This window comes from Gadus macrocephalus, chromosome 4, assembly GCF_031168955.1.
Source record: "Gadus macrocephalus chromosome 4, ASM3116895v1".
Lineage (NCBI taxonomy): Eukaryota > Metazoa > Chordata > Actinopteri > Gadiformes > Gadidae > Gadus > Gadus macrocephalus.
Genome location: NC_082385.1, coordinates 10,925,627 through 10,945,347, shown reverse-complemented (window position 1 = coordinate 10,945,347; position 19,721 = coordinate 10,925,627). Strand labels below are relative to the sequence as shown.

Genomic DNA, 19,721 nt, shown 5'->3' with positions numbered 1-19,721 from the left:
AACAGCAATTCTAATATAAGATCCCTATCTTACTTAATCATCTTTACATTTTTATTTTTGAATTTATATGTGTGATTTTGTTTCTGTAGCACTGAATCTGTTAGCTTGATGTCCGAGTGCTTGACCTCATTAAAAGGCACCAATGGCACATTGCATCATTTTCATGAGCAAATGCCGTTTATATGGAATTTTGAGCATCCACATTGAAATCCACATTGTGACAGATTTTTGGAGTTACTGACAATTTTGTGTCATTAACTCCAAAAATCTGTCACAATTGTAACTTTTAAAATTAACAGTAAAATTGTGGAATTGTGATTGATGGAACATTGCAAAAACAAATGTCAGCCATCTTTTCGGGAATCATAATTTTCCGTAGAGAAGGTCGACGAAATTTGGTGTAATTTACAGCCTGCGGTTATTAAGATCACGATTTTTGATGTTTTCCTAGAACTTTCACTGTAAAAAAAATAAAGACGGACATTGTGGGTTGTAGAAAAAATCATGTAAAATATGATATGCCAAGATTCAGAATTGTTCCTCCATTAAGGCAGCGGGGCTACACCGCAGATGTCTTTTTCTTTTTAATCACAAATCTTGGGTACGTGAAAAAATAGAATCGTTGCACCAATCGTGTTCCTATTTACACAATAGGTATGTACCGTTCAGTTTCGGCGTTTCCATCAAGGTCTTATCCAACATTTCAATAAACCATTGACTACTCTGTTCTTCATCTCATCTCATCTCATCTTCATCCGCTTATCCGGGGTCGGGTCGCGGGGGGAGCAGCTCAAGCAGGGGGCCCCAGACTTCCCTGTTCTACTCTGTTCTTTAATATAAATTTATTTCTACACATTTAGTTGAATGAATCGTACATCTAAGTCATTATAGTACCTCAATAAGTCAACAGTTTTCTAGTCTACTATCGCTAACCATGAGCCATAGCTGCTCCCCAGAGGATAGCCGCCTCCCACATGCCTGAATAAGTGCCTGCACTGCTCTGCCTAGATGATTATAAGCCACATATGCCCATGACCATGATCACCACAGAATTCGTGGTGAGTAGCCAATGAATGCTAGGCATTCACCCTCATGCCATGCTACACAACAGCTGTAAATACATGTGGTCTGATTAATGAATATTGGGGGGAGAGCGAGAGGCGGAAGAGAATACAGTTTAAACTCTTTAATCGAAATGTGTATTAATTAGCCTGCCCATTTGGGAGCACTGTGTTGCCTAATGGCGGGAGGCTGTTTTAAGATGATTGCTACCGACTCACATTCTCTGCATTTCAAAACAACCTTGTGCAAATATTTGTGTAGGATTATGTTCTCCCAAAGCTTAACGGTAATTCCTTGACGAAAGTGAGTTCATTACATTGACTTGGTAGCCCAAATTGAAAGTTGGATGCCAGCAGCTAAACCTGTGGCACTTTGATTGTGGGGTTACCACCAGGATATGCAGTTAGGGTTGATTTTGCTGAAGTACTGTACTGAAAAAAATTGCATTAGTTGTCCTTAAACCTCTTAGAACATTCCAAAGCATTATTTTACTTTTAACTCACTCTATTTGTCTTATGCCTGAATTATGTAACTAAAAGTAATTTTAGGTTAATTTTAGAAGATGTCAAAGAAGCCATTTCAGCTAAAACTGAATCATAAATATTGAAACTAAACAACTCAAAATATCTCTCCTCCCTCCATCCCTAAGTGTTGCATGTTGATATTGTGATGATGTTGATCTCATTACAGTGCATTCAATTTGGTAATAGCTTGACGAATGGCATTAAAAATGACATGGCATTAATCTTAACTCCAGCAATTTTAGAGTTGGCATTAGTTTAGTGCCAGGGAACCCGAAATCATGTTATTTTGGTTTAAAACAACTTATTTTATCTTCCAGTAATCCAAACCATTTTTTCACCCACTAAAATGAATGTCATTCACATAAAACAATTATCCAATCATATATTTTTGCCAGTCTCTGTCAACCAGTTTGTGAACACTGGACCCTAGGAAATAGAAGACCTGTCATTCCCTTTCATCTGCAACTCCTTTTCCAAAAAAGCACAAAGCCTGTGTAAAGACAGAAAATCCCAGCAATATGACGCAGTGACTGAAGCAATTAATCATTACATTAATAAAAAAAATCAGCATAAAATCTCTTTCCCAACAGCCGAATGACCTTGTGTCTGACCACATCCAATTAGCTCTTGATAAGGATCCAGATCCAGTGAAAATATTCTCTGATTACAGGGCTATGCAAAGAAAGTAAGGTCAAACAAATAAATACAAAATACAAGATGGAAAGTTGTTCTATAGTTTATTGATTTCTATTCACAATTTAGCCATATTTTATGACTTGTATGAATGATGTTTCAAATATGAGGAATTATTCAGCAGTCTCCTTTCCCTAAAGAGAAAATCAAAAGAAAAGTAGGGTTTAAATTTGTAAAAGGCATTTTTAAAGTAAAGAATTCTAGGAAATTATTAAATAGAAAATAGTTGAAAAATCTGAACTGTACTTTTACTGTCCAATTACCTTTCCAGAGTCACGGGTCTTTGCCCTCAGCTTGTTGACCTGAGTCTCAGCGATGTCAGCACGTTCCTCAGCCTCCTCCAGCTCATGTTGAACCTTCCTGCATTTGGACAGGTAAGAGTTGGCCTGCTCCTCCTGTAGAAACATTCATATTTTGTCAGTTTGAATATAATGTAACAAAGTTGAACTATCCCTTGTTTTTCCTTGCAACTTACCGCTTCCTCAGACTGTCTCTTGTAAGCCTTCACCTTCAATTGCAGCTTATCAACAAGATCCTGAAGTCTGCAGCCATTCTTCTTATCCTCCTCAGTCTATTTCACATTTGAAAGTGAAAAATCCACATCATGTGGCCTTTAGATATGATCAAAATGCTATATCAGTAGAAACATATTTGGAGATGTAAATTGGACATACCTGGTAGGTGAGTTCCTTGACTCTCCTCTCATATTTGCGGACACCTTTTATAGCTTCTGCTCCACGTCTCTGTTCATTATCAACCTCGGACTCCAGATCGCGAACCTTGAGAGTAAAAGTGAATGACTCAACCTTGTCCTTACACTTGAGTAATACATTTTTAAATGCCGGCTGATTATTGTCTTACTCTGGCCTCCAGTTTCTGCAGCTGCTTCTTGCCACCCTTCATGGCCAGGTTCTCAGCTTCATCCAGGCGATGCTGCAGGTCTTTCACTGTGACCTCCAGGTTCTTCTTCATCCTCTCAAGGTGAGAACTAGTATCCTGCTCTTTTTTCAGCTCCTCAGCCATCATGGCAGCCTACAAGAACAAGTAATATATTCATCAAGAGTTCCATTAAGTTCTCAAAACATCAATTAACAAACAAATATAGGCCTACATCAGTGATGGCTTTCTTGGCCTTCTCTTCAGCATTTCTGGCTTCCTGGACACTGTCGTCAACCTCACCCTGGACTTGGACCAGGTCACTTTCCAGCTTTTTCTTTGAGTTCAACAGGCTTGTGTTCTGAAACATATTATTACTCAATTACTGTTAAAACATGAACGTGTTCTTGTAATCGTATGACAGGATTCAAATGTTTGTTTACCTGAGAGTGCAGCAGTCCAACACGCTCGCTGGCATCCACCAGCTCTTGCTCAGCCACTTTGCGGCCTCTCTCTGTCTGTTCCAGAGCTGCCCTCAGCTCCTCAATTTCAGCCACCATGAGACCGTTCCTACGTTCCACCATGGCAGCCTGCTCCTTCAGGTCTTCCGCAGCTCTGACAGCATCATCAAGATGCAGTTGGGCATCCTAATATTCACATGAAAACAGAACTGAATAGTTCACCACAAGATATAAATGTAACTATATTCTACATGTGCCGTACATTACATCTGTGTTTTACCTTCAGTTGTCCTTGAACATTTCTCAGCTGCTTCTGGGCCTCAGCAGCCTGGCGGTTGGCATGACTCAGCTGGATCTCCATCTCATTCAAGTCTCCTTCCATCTTCTTCTTGATTCTCAGGGCATCATTCCTGCTCCTGACCTCAGAGTCCAGCGTGCTCTGCATGGAGTCAATGACCCTCTGGCTGTTCCTCTTGATCTGCTCCATCTCCTCATCCTTTTCAGCCAGCTTCCTGTCAACCTCACCCTTAATCTGGTTCAGCTCCAGTTGGACACGCAGAATCTTGGATTCCTCATGCTCCAGGGTTCCCTAAGGTATAAAATAAAAATTGACAAAATTGCAGACACAAATTATTTGATTTTTTATGTTGTTTTGCAGATTGAATCCTCACCTCAGCTTCCTCAAGGGCTGACTGGATCTCAGTCTTCTCTGTCTCCACCTGCTTCTTGGATTTCTCCAGCTCATGGATGCTCTTTCCGGTCTCACCAATTTGTTCAGTCAAATCAGAAATCTCCTCTGCAGAGCAATTTTGCATTTGTCATAAGTCTGATACATATTTTACCACAACCTAGCACTTTAATATTTAACAAATACTCACGTTGAAGGTTTTTGTTTTCACGCTTCATGGTCTCCAGATGATCTAGAGTTTCTTCATAGGAGTTCTTCATCTTGAAAAGCTCAGTGCTGAGAGAACGAGCCTCTTTAAGACTTCCTTCAAGCTCTGCCTGACCCTCCTCATATTTCTGCTTCCAGTCAGCCAAAACCTGCACAATATTGTTAATAAAGTAGGAAAAGTTTAGCACTTGAAGAATAATCATTGTATACAAATATTTAAAATGTCATCTCAATTAATTACAACACACCTTGTCAAAGTTCCTCTGCTTCTTGTCTAGGTTGGCTGCCAGTCCGTTGGCCCTCTCCACATCAACCATGAGGTCCTCCACCTCACCCTGGAGTCTCTGTTTGGTCTTCTCCAGAGAGGCACACTTGGAGTTCACAGCCTCAATCTGTTCCTCAGCCTCTTGAAGGCGCTGGGCAAGCTTTTTTCTGTTAAAGAATAACATGGCTTGATTTGGGTACGTTTAACAATTATAATGTCCAATTTAGGTAAAGTTTTAAATGATTTACTCACTTGGACTCCTCAAGCTCCTCAGTGCGCTGGATAGCATCAGTTTCATACTTGCTCCTCCACTGAGCCACCTCACCGTTGGCCTTGGACATTCCACGCTGTAGCTCAGCCTTGGCCTCTTGCTCCTCCTCAAACTGCTCCCTCAGAAGATCACAGTCATGGCGGGCTGATTGCACACCATGAGCAAGAGCATTCTTTGCCTACAAAAGGCGAAACAGAGATCTCGTAAATTCAATACATTTCATGATCTTTGAAGCCTACCGTCTTTATGAATAAATGATCCTTACTTTTACTTCCTCCTCATTTTGCCTCTTCAGCTCCTCAACCTGCTGAGTATATGCCTGCTTGCCTCTGGTCAGCTGGGAGACAAGAGCTTCCTTCTCCTCAAGCTGTCGACCAAACTCACCTAGTCGGCGGAGGTATGTCAAATTAGTTATACATATTGAATTTGTGAGAAAATCTCATCTCATCTCATCTCATTTTCGTTCGCTTATCCGGGGTCGGGTCGCGGGGGGAGCAGCTCAAGCAGGGGGCCCCAGACTTCCCTTTCCCGGGCCACATTGACCAGCTCTGACGGGGGGATCCCGAGGCCAGTGTTGAGATATAATCTCTCCACCTAGTCCTGGGTCTTCCCCGAGGTCTCCTCCCCACTGGACGTGCCTGAAACACCTCCCAAGGAAGGCACCCAGTGGGCATCCTTACCAGATGCCCGAACCACCTCAGCTGTCTCCTTTCTAAGTAACGGAGCAGCGGCTCTAATCCGAGTTCCTCACGGATGGCTGAGCTTCTCACCCTATCCCTAAGGGAGACGCCAGCCACCCTTCTGAGAAATCTCATCTCGGCCGCTTGTACCCGCGATCTCGTCCTTTCGGTCATCACCCAGGCCTCATGACCATAGGTGAGGATAGGAACGAAGATCGACCGGTAGATCGAGAGCTTTGCCTTGCGGCTCAGCTCTCTTTTCGTTACAACGGTGCGGTAAAGCGAACGCAATACTGCCCCCGCTGCTCCGATTCTCCGGCCAATCTCACGCTCCATAGTACCCTCACTCGCGAACAAGACCCCGAGGTACTTGAACTCCTTCATTTGGGCTAAGGACTCATTTCCTACCCGGAGTAAGCAATCCACCGGTTTCCTGCTAAGAGTCATGGCCTCAGATTTAGCGGTGCTGATCCTCATCCCAGCCGCTTCACACTCGGCCGCCAGCCGATCCAGTGAGTGCTGAAGGTCACAGGCCGATGATCCAATGAGGACCACATCATCTGCAAAAAGCAGTGACGAGATCCTCAGACCACCGAACTGCAACCCCTCCCCACCACGACTACGCCTCGATATCCTGTCCATGTATATCACTAACAGGATTGGTGACAAGGCGCAGCCCTGGCGGACACCAGCACCCACTGAGAACGAAACTGACTGGCTGCCGAGGAGGAAAATGTATATTCAATTACATTCCCATAATGGTACCCCCAGAATTTCAAATGATACAAATGCCTGAATAAAATAAATACCAACCATTTTCTGTCAGCAGTCTTGCTCTCTGGGCACTGATGTCATTGACCTGGCGAGCATTCTCATCACTCTTAGCCTTGATTTCACTGAGTTGGTCCTCAAGGGTACGGCAAATTTTTTCCAGATTTCCCTGATGATTAAAAGATTATCAATTTGAAATCAATGTTGATTAATAGTTATTTATGTACTTATTATTTTGCATTATTTCTTAACACAATGAAGGTATTGAAGAATAACTTACCTTGGCCTTAGAAACAGCTTCCATGTTGCTGGAGAGGTCATCAATCTCCATCTTGTACTCGCTCTTCTCCTTCTCAAGCTTCTGCTTGACACGCTGGAGGTTGTCAATCTGCTCTCCCAGCTCTGCTACACTGTCAGCCTGCTTCTTACGCAGAGCAGAAGCAGTGGCTTCATGCTGCAGGGTGGACTCCTCAAGGTCACGACGCAGCTTCTGGAATTCAGCCTCACGCTTCTTGTTCATCTCAATCTGAGCAGAAGTGGCTCCACCAGCCTCCTCAAGCCTCTCACTGATCTCTTCAAGTTCCCTGGAGAGATCAGCTCTCTGCTTCTCAACCTTGGCCCGAGCAGCACGCTCAGCCTCAATCTCTTCCTCCAGTTCCTCAATACGGGCCTAAATAATACACAAATATTAAGGTCAATATCCAAGTTCATAATTTCAGAACGTTTATATTAAAACAATTAAATTGATTAATTTTCCCACCTGAAGCTCCTTGATCTTTTTCTGAAGCTGAGCACCCAATGACTGCTCATCCTCAATTTTGCTCAGAAGCTGGCTGGTCTCAAAGTCCTTCCTGTGAATAATTAATAAGATAAATTGTAAACTATATCAAAACAGTCACATGCACTAAACCCGATTGTTATTGTTAAAAAACAAATTAATTACTTCTTGATTTTCTCGTCAGACTGCTGTTTGTCATTCTCAAGGTCCATGACAGTTTCCTGAGCCAGTTTCAGATCACCCTCAAGCTTTCTCTTGGATCTCTCAAGGTCCATACGGAGCTTCTTCTCTTGCTCCAGAGAACCTTCAAGCTGGATGTCAATAATTGAAAAATAATTAAGAACAATCCAATGTAATATTGAATATTCACTCAACTCCATTACTAATATTCATTGAAAGTTTCCATGAGCTTTTCTCACATCATCCACTTGCTGTTCAAGCTTGGTCTTGGCCTTGGTCAGAGTGTTGACTTTGTCTTCCTCTGCCTGCAGGTCATCAAGAGTCTGCTGATGTGACTCTTGGAGGGCTTTCTTCTCCTTTGTCAGCTTAGCAACGCTCTCATCCTGAGAGGCCATCTCCTCAGTCAGGTTCTTCACCTGAAAAAAACCAATTCACGTTTCATAATTTCTCATAAGTAAAATGTAACCTTCCCTTAAACTCTATAACTGATGGACAATGTTGATGGTGATGGTATTGTGGTTAAATCTTAACAAACCTTGTTTTCAGTGGCATGTTTCTCCTTCTCCACTTTGGCCAAGGTAAGCTCCAGGTCATCAATGTCCTTCTTGAGTTCAGAGCATTCATCTTCCAGTTTCCTCTTCTTGGCAGTCAGCTCAGCATTGATTTCCTCCTCATCCTCCAATCTCTCAGTCGTCTCCTTGAGTTTGGCCTCCAGCTGGATCTTACTTTTGATAAGTCCTTCACACCTCTCCTCAGCATCATTCAGATTGTCTCCTTCCTGTGTGATATTTATATTGGTAAAACATGTCACATCAAATGTATCTCAATGTTTGCACACATACATCTTACATAATGTTTACTTACAGAAGCCATTTGCAGTGCAAGATCATTCTTCTCCTGCAGGAGAGAAACCATCTTCTGCTCAAGTTCCTTCTTCTTGGCCAGGGCAGCTGCCAAGTCAGTCTTCATCTTATCATAGTTTTCCTTCATATTGGCAAGCTCCTTCTCGGTTTCAGCACTCTTCAGAAGAGGCTTTATCTTGTAGTACACCTTCATCCATGGCCAGTGTTTGACATTCATGAATGAGCGGATGTTGTACTGAATAGTGTAGATTGCTTCCCTATAGAATAAAATAAACCATCATATCGGGGATGTACTACAAACCCATTGGTGTTTTGACAACAATGTTTAAAAACATACCTCCTCTCCGTCATCTTCACGTATTCCTTTCTCATGACATAACCTCTGGCTGCAGCCTGAAGCATCCCGACCAGAGCTGCCAGCTTCTCATCTCGCATCTCCTCAAGAGTACCCAGAAGACCAGCTTTGAAGAACACCTTAATGTAACAAGAGACGTTTGTCAGCGTCAAATCCAGTATAAACCTAGTTTTTGCAGCAATAAACATACCTTGGTGTGTCCAAATTTGTACTCATCATGAGGTACGTCAATGGATCCAAGAAGTTTCTCAGAAGCCTTCTTGTTGTCAATAAACTGACCGTCAGGAATGACACTGGCATTCAGTACTTTGTACCTGAAGAAGACCATTGTAATGTTTTTAACAATAACTAAAATGTTAAAAGACATTTTTAAAGTTCAAAAATCAAAATGCTTGAGTTAATACCTCTGCTTGAAGTCAGCATAGATGATTCTGCTGGGGAAGCCCTTTCTGCAGATTCTGATGCCCTCCAGCACACCGTTACACCTCAGCTGGTGGATAACCAGGTGGTTCTCCATGAGTCCTGTCATTTTGGTGAAATTCATGAATTTAATATTATAAGTTAACTAAATGTATAATCTTGATGCAGACACTATGAACATTTACTAGTAGTCACTGTACCTGGAGTCTTTGACTCATTGGGAATCAGACAACGCACAAAGTGAGGATGGGTGCTCCTCAAGTTGGTCATCAGTTTTCCCAAGTTCTCCTAAAGGCACAAAACTAAATATTAATTACGTAGAACGATTTAGAATTATATATGCATATGTAGTAAGTAGTACTACAAGTACATTTTTACATTTATTTGTGTGTTTACCCTTACCCTGAACTGTGATGACACTGTTTGCATGGAGCCACCCTTCTTCTTGCCTCCTTTCTTGGCACCCCCGACCTCTGTTTTTAATTATAGTTGATTGGTCACTGTTCAATTTATAACTTTAGTTTTTTCTAAGAAACACATTTAGTGGCTGGAAATAATTATAATATCACTGACGTAAAAACTACTGGTCCCAAATGTGAGCCGTACCTTCAACTACAGGTGGGTACAGGACAGGCAGCAGTTTGTTTGAGGACTTCTGGTACAGCTGAATAACAGAGTCATTCAGGGGATCCTTGTTCTTGTCCAGCCAGCCAGTGACGTTGTAGTCCACAGTACCAGCATAGTGCACCAGGGAGAAGTGGGCCTCAGCCTTGCCCTTTCCTGGCTTGGGCTTCTCAAATGCTCTGTTCTTGCCAAGATGCTGGTCAAACAGCTTGTTCTTGAAGGTAGCGTCTGAGGCCTTGGGGAACATACACTCCTCTTCAAGGATGGAGAAGATTCCCATTGGCTTAAGAGAAAAAAATATTGATGAAACATTATCAAAAGTAATTTGTAATTCACGCAAAGAATAATTATTTATCGTTATAATATTCAGGTGTACCTTCTCAATGAGCTCAATGCAGGCAGCCAAGTCCATGCCAAAGTCTATGAACTCCCAGATGATACCCTCCTTCTTGTACTCCTCTTGCTCCAGGACGAACATGGTGTGGTTGAAGAACTGTTGCAGTTTCTCATTGGTAAAGTTGATGCACAGCTGCTCCATGCTGTTGTACTAGTAGGGGACATTTAATAAACCGACGATTACTCGTTTTCAAGAATTGAATGGTAATGACGAACGTCTCAGAATGAAGGAAATGCTTTCAGAAATGCTGCCACTTATTGAACAACCTACATCAAAAATCTCAAAACCAGCAATGTCCAGCACACCAATGTAGAATTGTCTTGCTTGCTTGGTGTCCAGCATCGTGTTGATACGGATGACCATCCACAAGAACAGCCTCTCATAGATAGACTTGGCCAGGGCACTCACTGAGTTGTTGACCTGAAAATATATTTTTTTATAAAATCATCACAATTATATCAAAATATACTATACGTCATAAAAGACAAACCATGTTAACAGAAATTGTACCATATTTCCTTAACAAACTGTGTTTTTCTTACCTGAGGTACAGTCTGTCCCTTGGTGACGTACTCATTTCCGACCTTCACTCTTGGGTAGCAAAGAGCCTTGAGCATATCAGCAGAGTTCAGAGACAGTAGATAGCAAATCTTGTCGGCCTCTACAAAGGTAACATGAAAAATGAATGTGTTATTATTCTGTATAATAATTACTCCAAACGTAATACAAGCAAATATGCACCAATATACCTTCCAGTGCACTGATGAATACATGTTAATCGTTACCTTCATTGCCATCTGGCTCAGCCTGCTCCTCACGCTGCTTCTGCTTGAACTTCATGTTACCGTGGTGAAGCACAGCACCAGTAAACTTAAAGATGGCCACCTTGTCCTCATTAGTGAAGCCCAAAATATCAATAGCAGCCTGTGTTGAAAACAAAGAACATTTAGAAAACATTTTGTAAAACGTATGCCACGTGGAAAATATATGAATTGTTTTTCAATCAACCACTGACATCAGTAGCATCCAGCTCCTCTTTGTCATCAATGCTGGCCACAGTGATCTGACCCTGACTGCACATGGGGAAGTCGTAGGGGTTGCTGGTGATGAGGCACATTTCTGAGGGATTAAACAAATGTCATTTTTTCTGCTTTATATGCTGCTACCTAACAGTTAACTTCTGAATAAAAAAATAATTAATCTTGCTTTTCCAAATGCATTTCCATAATATGCAATGGGAGATATAATCTTTACCAAAAACGATTTATTCTAGAGAGAAAACTAGCCCTTTAAATATTTGAACTTCAGAAGTCATTTGTACATATTACGTCATGTTCGAATAGATAAAGGCAATTCAGGACAACTTTTCATCTTAATATTAAGTACATTCTTCACACTCTTACTATTATAAAATCTCACCAATGATCTCAGGTTTGTGGTTGGTCATCATCTGGAAGAAGATGTGATAGCCTCTCTCATCGGGAAGCTGGAATGACACTCTGGACTTCTCCAGCAGATCTATACGGCCCATTCATTTATCAAAACCTATACCGCTAATAATCTTGGTTAAGGAATCCACATGTAGAACTAGATACTTACACGTCTCAATGTCAGCACTGGATAGTTTACCGTTTGCGTGGAAATGAATTCTGATGAATTTACCCTGTTTGCAAAATAATTAGTTTTAATCATCCTCAAAAAAATACTCAAAAGCTAGGGAGCATCTTCAGGGAGGGATTCATTTCATACTTACAAAACGGGAGGAGTTGTCATTTCTCACAGTCTTGGCATTACCATAGGCCTCCAGCAGGGGATTTGCTGCAATGATCTGGTCCTCCAGTGACCCCTATAATCCGACATAAAATGTTTATACCTTTTTCTGAATTATATTTTAATTCTTCATGTTCTTATGTGATTTATTAATGAATTGATTCATTGATTTAATTGATTTAAACATACTTTTATCTTTCCAGCGCCTGCATCCGCCGCCTTATCTCCTCCACCACTCACTGCGATGGTAGCAAAATACTGGATGACACGCTTGGTGTTCACAGTCTTTCCAGCACCGGATTCTCCACTGGGTGTGAAAAGAAGAATAAAGTAAATTCATTTTGACATGTTTCCAATGCATGATTCATTGTATTATATCTATGTCATATTAACAGAATCAAACTTACGTGATCAGGACGGACTGGTTCTCTCTGTCTGCAAAGAAAATTCACATTTGAATGATTATACCATTTATTCATAAAAACAAGGTAAGATTAGGGATTTAAAACTTTGAATTTACAAACCAGTGAGCATGAACTGAAAGGCGTTGTCAGAGACAGAGAAGATGTGGGGTGGAGCCTCCATTCGCTTCTTGCCTCTGTAGGCATTGACACACGACTGATCGTACACTGGGAGCCACTTGTAGGGGTTTACAGTGGCACAGAACAGCCCCGAGTAGGTCTGAAGGAAATCACAGAGAGTTTCAGGGTAATTTATATGCTATACTATTATATATTTTATGTATTTTAATTTAGAATGTTAAATATCATACGTAGATCATCCATGCTGCATAACGCTCTGCAAGGTTATACAACACAGAGGCTTCATTGAGATGGGTCATCATGGCCATGTCCTCAATTTTGTCATACTTGGGAGGATTCATGGGAAAGACATCGTCTTCCTTGACTGTCCTCTCCTGAAATATGGAAACCCATTTTTAGTTTTCTTAATAATGCATCTTTCACTTTCGCATTGTTGATACCAACAATCTAGTCCATGCCATGATCAACCTCTGCCTACCTCCTTTGTAGCCAAAACTGTGACGGTGACTTTGCCAGCATCCCTCTTAGTGATGGTACACTTGACGTACAGTTCCTTAACATCACTGACATATGCAGCAGCCTTCGCATCAAATGGCGTGCTCTGGGCCGCAATCCTCTCCTTCTCTGGCTTCCGGAGGTAAATGGCAGCCGCGCCATAAATGGCCATTTCTGCGTCCGTACTCATGATGGAGGCTTATTTCATGAAAACAAACATACTCATTTATTTATTTTAACTGACATATATAGATGGCTTCAAGAAGGTTTTGTGATGGTGTTTGTCCACGAGATATTCATATTCTTACCGTTTCCTTCCCTCTAATCGAAGAAGAAATTGTTCCTTTAAAAATAAAAGTTATTATTAGTGTTATTAAGTCACATGTATAAGTAAAGGTAGATTTTTACATAAATAACATCAATGTTTTGTTTTGACAACAAAACAATTAAATTCAAAATTCAGATAAGATGCAGCTTTAAGACACCTCTAATGACCTCTAAAATAAGAAGAATACCTAGAAAGAAGATTACTTGAAAAATCTTTACGAATGTAAACAACACTAGATAGTAATTTGAATAACCAAAGATCCTAAACATTATCAAAAAGACATGTGAATTAAAAATATTCTTCATGATTCTTTTTAAGAGGTAGATGAATAGGAATATTTTCAATGAACGCAATAAAAAAAGCATTTCTGATTCCCCATGCAATGATCTCCCTTCCACAGCAGCTGAAGCATCAGTCTGACTTACCACCAGTTGTAATAACCTGAAAGCCCCTGCAGTCTCTCCATCTCATCTTGTGGCCTCTTATATAGAGGTGGTTCTGCAGTCCAGGCTGAAACTAAATAAGGGCAGATCTTCTTGTTCTGTTGAGCTTTGCATTAAATTTGTTCATTGGCATGTACATTTCCAACAGTTACAATTCTGAAAGCAAATTAATCATTGACTTTGAATATATATAGAATACATTATAATGTTAGCTTATTGTATTTTCTCAACGTATATTTTGTTATTCATATTTTGTTTCCTCGCAGATTGTGATCACTTATTTAACAATCAGTTTCACACAATCTATAATTATATCATGTACAAACGTTGAATACGTATCCATGCCACATTGCAACTGTAAGCAAGGGTTACTTTTTTGGCTTTGTCACAGTATTCAAACATTCAACAAACATTTAGGTGTACAGACACTCATCTGCCGTCTCCCTATATTAATAGATATACAATGTGCATATCTGTTCCAAAACTATCTATAGTATCATTTATTTAATTTAACAGAATAAAAGATGAAGAAGAAGTTTGAGATTCTATAAATATCCAAATTATTGTCCATATTGCAACGTTGCAACTGTCACCTGATTACCACTTTTGGCATGGTTAGAGTATATCAAATTTAATGACATGATGCCAAGGAATAGTAATGAATGTATTTTTACATTTTTTTCAGATTGTGTTTCCATTCAGCTTTGCTTCAATTATTTGTTCAATCTGCAATGATTGTGCTTTTAAACTGAATACATATTCAATCTGATGTGCAAAAGTGGACCACCAAGGGAATAAGATGTGGCATATATCTATAAACATATATATATATGCAAAGGCCTATCCACAAATTAATTCTACTATGTAATCACCTTCTTATTCAATTGTATGAAAATACTTTTTATTGTACTTTTATGTTTGATATCTTCATAATGGACAGTTGTATATGTTACACTGTATCCTCTAGTTTGATGTCGGAGTGCTTGACCTCACATAAATACACCAGTGGCACATCACTTGCTATTTGGCTGGCAGAAAGGATATTAAGATTGAAGAGAATTTATTGGCTTGTGTAACCGGTCAAAAGCAATTATATTTGTATTGGCACCCATATACATACAACATTTCCACACATATCAAAAATTGTCTTAGATGTGTAACTTCATTGCAGATGCCAGTTGTAAATACATGTGGTCTGATTAAGAAACATTGGGGGGAGAATAAGAAGTTTTATGGGAAAGAGAATACTGTTTATTCTCAAAAATAGTTTTGCAGGGAGTCATATTTCAAGATGTTTTAGAAGGAGGAATCCTCCCTTCAAAACAATTATAATAAAAAAAGTATACATTTTATGTATATATATACACACTGCTGAGTCTTCCTCTCAGCCATGTTTTCCGATATCTTTTGAAGGTGTTGTGATTCCTCCTAAGGATTACCTTTACCTTTAGTCTTGCTCTCTCATTGGATGAAGGTTGCTACTGTCATTGACAGTCGCTCATTCTTTTAGTGCCATACATGATAACAATCTATAGTTGTATAAGTTGTTTATGTATTTTATCTCAATAGTTTAAATGCAACATCAACTCAAATACCTTGGCACAGAGATCGACCAACGTCTGTCCTTTAGCCAGCATGCAGATGGGGTTTACAAGAAGGGACAACAACGTATGTATCTCCTGAGGAAACTAGACACCTTCAATGTCAGTAAAGACATTTTGTCAACTGCCTACCAATCTCTGGTGGAATCCATCATCACTTGCAACATTACATCCTGGTACGGCTTCCTCACAAACGCAAGCAAAAGCAGACTTAATAGATTAACTAAGCAAGCAAGCAAGCTAATAGGAATACACCAGAAAGCGCTGGAGGATCTGTATATCCAGGCAGTGGGAAGGAAGACCAACTCCATCCTCTTAGATCCCTCCCACCCACTCCATCCTTGTTTTGATCTACTTCCTTCTGGCAGAAGATTCAGAATGCCTTTGGCCAGGAAAGCTATCTACAAAAAATCATTCATCCCCATAGCTATACACACACAGAACACTCATTCCTCAAAGAACTCACACAAATAACACACACACACACACACACACACACACACACACACACACACACACACACACACACACACACACACACACACACACACACACACACACACACACACACACACACACACACACACACACACACACACACCTCCAAGCCTTCAGTCAAAAGACAATTTTCTAGTATGGCAACATACTAGACAATAAAGCTTTTTGAATCTTGAATCTTGAACACATTTCAAATGTTTTTATGCTGGAATCCAATTCATAATATTTGGGGACATTTCATATTTGGTTTCTTGGAAATGCAGAACATTTACTATGTTTAACAAGTTAATAATCAGTTTAATCTATAAATATATTAGTTACGTTTATTACCAGTGCTTGCCACATTGCAACAGTTAGCCAACATTCCGTTTTGTTGGCAAGATTTTCAATCTTTATGACTTAATGCCAGGGAACGTAAATTATTCAAGGCCTGATACCTTGGAAGGTATAGTGTTGCATTTATTAATACCTCTTGGAGTGCACTCCCTTCACTTCTTCCATTGCCACTAAGTATTTCATCAACATAGTGTATGTGTGTGTGTGTGTGTGTGCGTGTGTGTGTGTGTGTGTGTGTGTGTGTGTGTGTGTGTGTGTGTGTGTGTGTGTGTGTGTGTGTGTGTGTGTGTGTGTGTGTGTGTGTGTGTAAGCATTCTCAAGGTGGCTTAACCTAACACAATGCATATGGAGTAATGGTTAAAGTATTTCATCAGCAAAACAGCAAGGAGTAAAAATGAATAAATCAGTTCATCACTCGTTCATCACAATGTAAAAGAATTGTAGGTTATAAAACTTCTTATTGATGCTTCTCTTAATTCATTTGGACCGGAGTACTGGCTTCATTCATGTCGTTTTTTATTTTGAACCGTTATTATAATTATAGCAGTTTAATATTGTGTTTGAAATGTAGAAATGTAAATCTCCCCTTTTTATTATCATTTTTACTGCAGTCAGCGCACACACTGAGACACAAGGGCATCATTCCTGTCTCTTTACCATTTCCCATTTTACTATTGTAATATCAGCCAAAGACCAGCTGCAGTGACATTTACCTTCTATCACAGATTGAATGATAGTTGGGCATCTATCTATAAATAATTAGGTTGACATCGAAACTGAATACAGATCCTTTAGCGGCATGGTTCGGATCATGTTATTGGATTATATATACTTTCATGACATGATGCCAAAGAAATGTTAGATTGCATTTCCATTACTCAGTATTTCATGAATCAGTATATATATAAATAAGGTTGTGGGCAGAGCCTTTGGACTACAAGACCGGTCCAGATATTAAACCTGCTTGATATCACTCGGGGCTCTGCAATATATCACTGCGCCTATCGGATTGCGTCTTTGCAGTTCACACTATCATCACTCTAAGGCACATGCTACGATATGCCTCGAAGCTGTGGGCTGTCTTTCACTTGAAAATCTGGCTTAAATCATGTAGTGTTAGCATTTTAGTATTCACGACCAAATCTTAAGGAGTGAAGATGTGTGTTACCACCAGGGATGGAAAGTACTTAAACGAAAATGCTGTACAACACACTTTTGCATTAGTTGTGCGTTTCTCAAGTAGTCCAATGTTTACACTTGAAAATGTCACGCACATTCCAAAGCCTAACTTTTCTTTTTCTTTCACTACATTATCCATAGCATATGCATATGTTAAACCTTCCGGCCTACATTCAATGACTTATGAGATACAGCTCTGGTAAAGATAAACCCTGTTGAGTGAGCAAAGGAAGTAAAGCCCAAAAAATAGCCGCACATTGCAGGATGGAAAGTTGAAACATAGTTTATTGTTTGTAATTCACATTTGTGTCATATTGTATGACTTTTACAATGTGCGATACTTCCAATGGAAAGGAATTATTCAGCACTCTCCTTTCCCTATGAGAAAAAAAACAAACAAATATAGGAATTAGATACATAGTCATTTTCAAGCAAATAATTTCAGTTAATTCTAAGATATATGTTTGCGCAATAATGTGAACAGTACTTTGCCGTCCAATTACCTTTCCAGAGTCACGGCTCTGGGCCCTCAGCTTGTTGACCTGAGTCTCAGCGATGTCAGCACGTTCCTCAGCCTCCTCCAGCTCATGTTGAACCTTCCTGCACTTGGACAGGTAAGAGTTGGCCTGCTCCTCCTACAGGAACATTCATATTTTGTTTAAATAGGTACTAAAATGTATTGCAATACCTTGAGTTTGTTATGTAACTTTCACTTACCGTTTCCTCAGCCTGCCTCTTGTAAGCCTTCACCTTCAGCTGCAGTTTGTCCACAAGATCCTGTAGTCTGCAACCATTCTTCTTATCCTCCTCAGTCTGATGCACATTTGCAAGTGAAAAATCTACATCATGTGGCCTTTAGATATCAAAATGTCCTCAAAATATTATTGCAATAGAAACATATTTGGAGATGTAAGTTTGACATACCTGGTAGGTGAGTTCCTTGACCCGCCTCTCATATTTGCAGACACCTTTTACAGCCTCTGCTCCACGTCTCTGTTCATTATCAACCTCTGATTCCAGATCACAAACCTTTAGATTTAAAGTGAAATAAATAAATCTCCTCCTTACATTGGACTTAAATCTATGATTAAATGCTCGATGATGACTATCTTACTCTGGCCTCCAGTTTCTGGAGCTGCTTCTTGCCTTCAGGGCCAGGTTCTCAGCCTCATCCAGGCGAAGCTGCAGGTCTTTCACTGTGACCTCCAGGTTCTTCATCCTCTCCAGATGAGAACTAGTGTCTTGCTCTTTCTTAAGCTACTCAGCCATCATGGCAGCCTTGAAATTATAAAAAGTAAGAATGTTTATTTTATTAAGAGGTAATTTAGCTTGTCATTCCATGAATTAAGCAATACAAGTAGACCTACATCAGTGATGGCCTTCTTGGCCTTCTCTTCAGCATTCCTGGCTTCCTGGACGGTGTCGTCCACCTCACCCTGGTCGGTCTCAAGCTTCTTCTTTGAGTTCAACAAGCTTTTGTTCTGAAACATATTATAATGCAATTACAATCAAAACATGTTTGTTCTTTTCAAATTCAAATGCAGGCGCGTGACATCCATATGGGCAGGTGGGGCAGCATACTTCTTGCAAACATTTTTTTTTAACTACCAATAGATTTGGTAGGCCTTCCAACTATTTTTGGTGTGATGACATCACATTTTGGATAATGGGGGTGATTCTAGTTGAGTTTAACCTTTCAAACAATGTTGGGGTCAGGGCAGCTCAGCAACTTGTTTCTCCGTATGTGTATCGCATAACCCTGCAGGCTGCAATAAGAATTGCAATCCGCTCTAAAAGACACCTCGTAAAGTAGTCTGCCCAATGGTCATATTCTAGAACTTTTGTTGTTTTAACTCAAATTTTTCCGCCAGTATCTTTCATCGTTTCTATATCAGATGCGGATAGGGCGAGTGCTGTTGCACCTGTTACAGTGTCATCAAACAACTTGGCCCAGACAGACGACAAGTTGTTTAATGTAAAAGTTTAAAGTTGTTTAATGTAGCTCAAAAAATATACATATAAAAAAAAACATATACATTGTGGATGTGGTCATATGCTAGTAGTTTCTGCCCCACTGAAATTTTGGGTCCCCGCACACTGCTGTTCAAATGATAGGATTAGAATGTTTGTTAACCTGAGAGTGCAGCAGTCCAACACGCTCACTGGCGTCCACCAGCTCTTGCTCAGCCACTTTGCGGCCTCTCTCTGTCTGTTCCAGAGCTGCCCTCAGTTCCTCAATTTCAGCCACCATGAGACCGTTCCTACGGTCCACCATGGCAGCCTGCTCCTTTTGGTCTCCTGCAGCTCTGACAGCATCATCAAGATGCAGTTGTGCATCCTAATATTCACAGAAAACTTTTATCAGAAAACAGCCCAACAGGATGGCTTGAACTATGTTTTACATGCGCCATACA

General features: G+C 40.3%; 2 protein-coding genes across 2 annotated transcripts; both read right to left on the bottom strand.

Annotated features, from left to right (window-relative positions):
- Positions 1-2,306: 2,306 nt before the first annotated feature.
- Positions 2,307-13,265, bottom strand: LOC132455084 (myosin heavy chain, fast skeletal muscle-like). The gene is made up of 40 exons (XM_060048800.1): positions 13,231-13,265; positions 12,906-13,120; positions 12,658-12,801; positions 12,410-12,566; positions 12,293-12,320; positions 12,075-12,192; positions 11,869-11,961; positions 11,715-11,778; positions 11,535-11,633; positions 11,131-11,234; positions 10,901-11,039; positions 10,658-10,776; positions 10,386-10,535; positions 10,095-10,265; positions 9,701-10,001; positions 9,497-9,567; positions 9,295-9,382; positions 9,079-9,196; positions 8,865-8,988; positions 8,657-8,793; positions 8,321-8,576; positions 7,992-8,234; positions 7,696-7,872; positions 7,442-7,587; positions 7,259-7,349; positions 6,779-7,168; positions 6,541-6,667; positions 5,313-5,431; positions 5,029-5,225; positions 4,760-4,943; positions 4,495-4,660; positions 4,288-4,412; positions 3,897-4,205; positions 3,599-3,802; positions 3,391-3,516; positions 3,141-3,311; positions 2,954-3,058; positions 2,755-2,850; positions 2,543-2,674; positions 2,307-2,413 (listed from the first exon to the last, which is right to left on the bottom strand). The coding sequence occupies exons 2-40, from the start codon at positions 13,110-13,112 to the stop codon at positions 2,393-2,395; spliced, it is 5,817 nt and encodes a 1,938-aa protein (XP_059904783.1). The 5' UTR covers positions 13,113-13,120; positions 13,231-13,265; the 3' UTR covers positions 2,307-2,392.
- Positions 13,266-16,739: 3,474 nt separating this feature from the next.
- On the bottom strand, positions 16,740-19,582 carry LOC132454864 (myosin-8-like). Its single transcript, XM_060048412.1, is given in 8 exon segments — positions 16,740-16,751; positions 17,706-17,942; positions 18,025-18,120; positions 18,232-18,336; positions 18,422-18,456; positions 18,459-18,564; positions 18,675-18,788; positions 19,442-19,582. Coding segments are annotated over 8 exon segments (846 nt in total).
- Positions 19,583-19,721: the final 139 nt, after the last annotated feature.

Coding starts and splice junctions, on each gene's coding strand:
- LOC132455084 (XM_060048800.1), bottom strand. CDS start 13,112: ATGAGTACGGACGCAGAAATGGCCATTTATGGCGCGGCTGCCATTTAC. Junction 10,536..10,657: donor AGGGACAGACTGTACCTCAG/GTAAGAAAAACA, acceptor ATATATTTTCAG/GTCAACAACTCAGTGAGTGC. Junction 2,675..2,754: donor AGAGACAGTCTGAGGAAGCG/GTAAGTTGCAAG, acceptor ATGTTTCTACAG/GAGGAGCAGGCCAACTCTTA.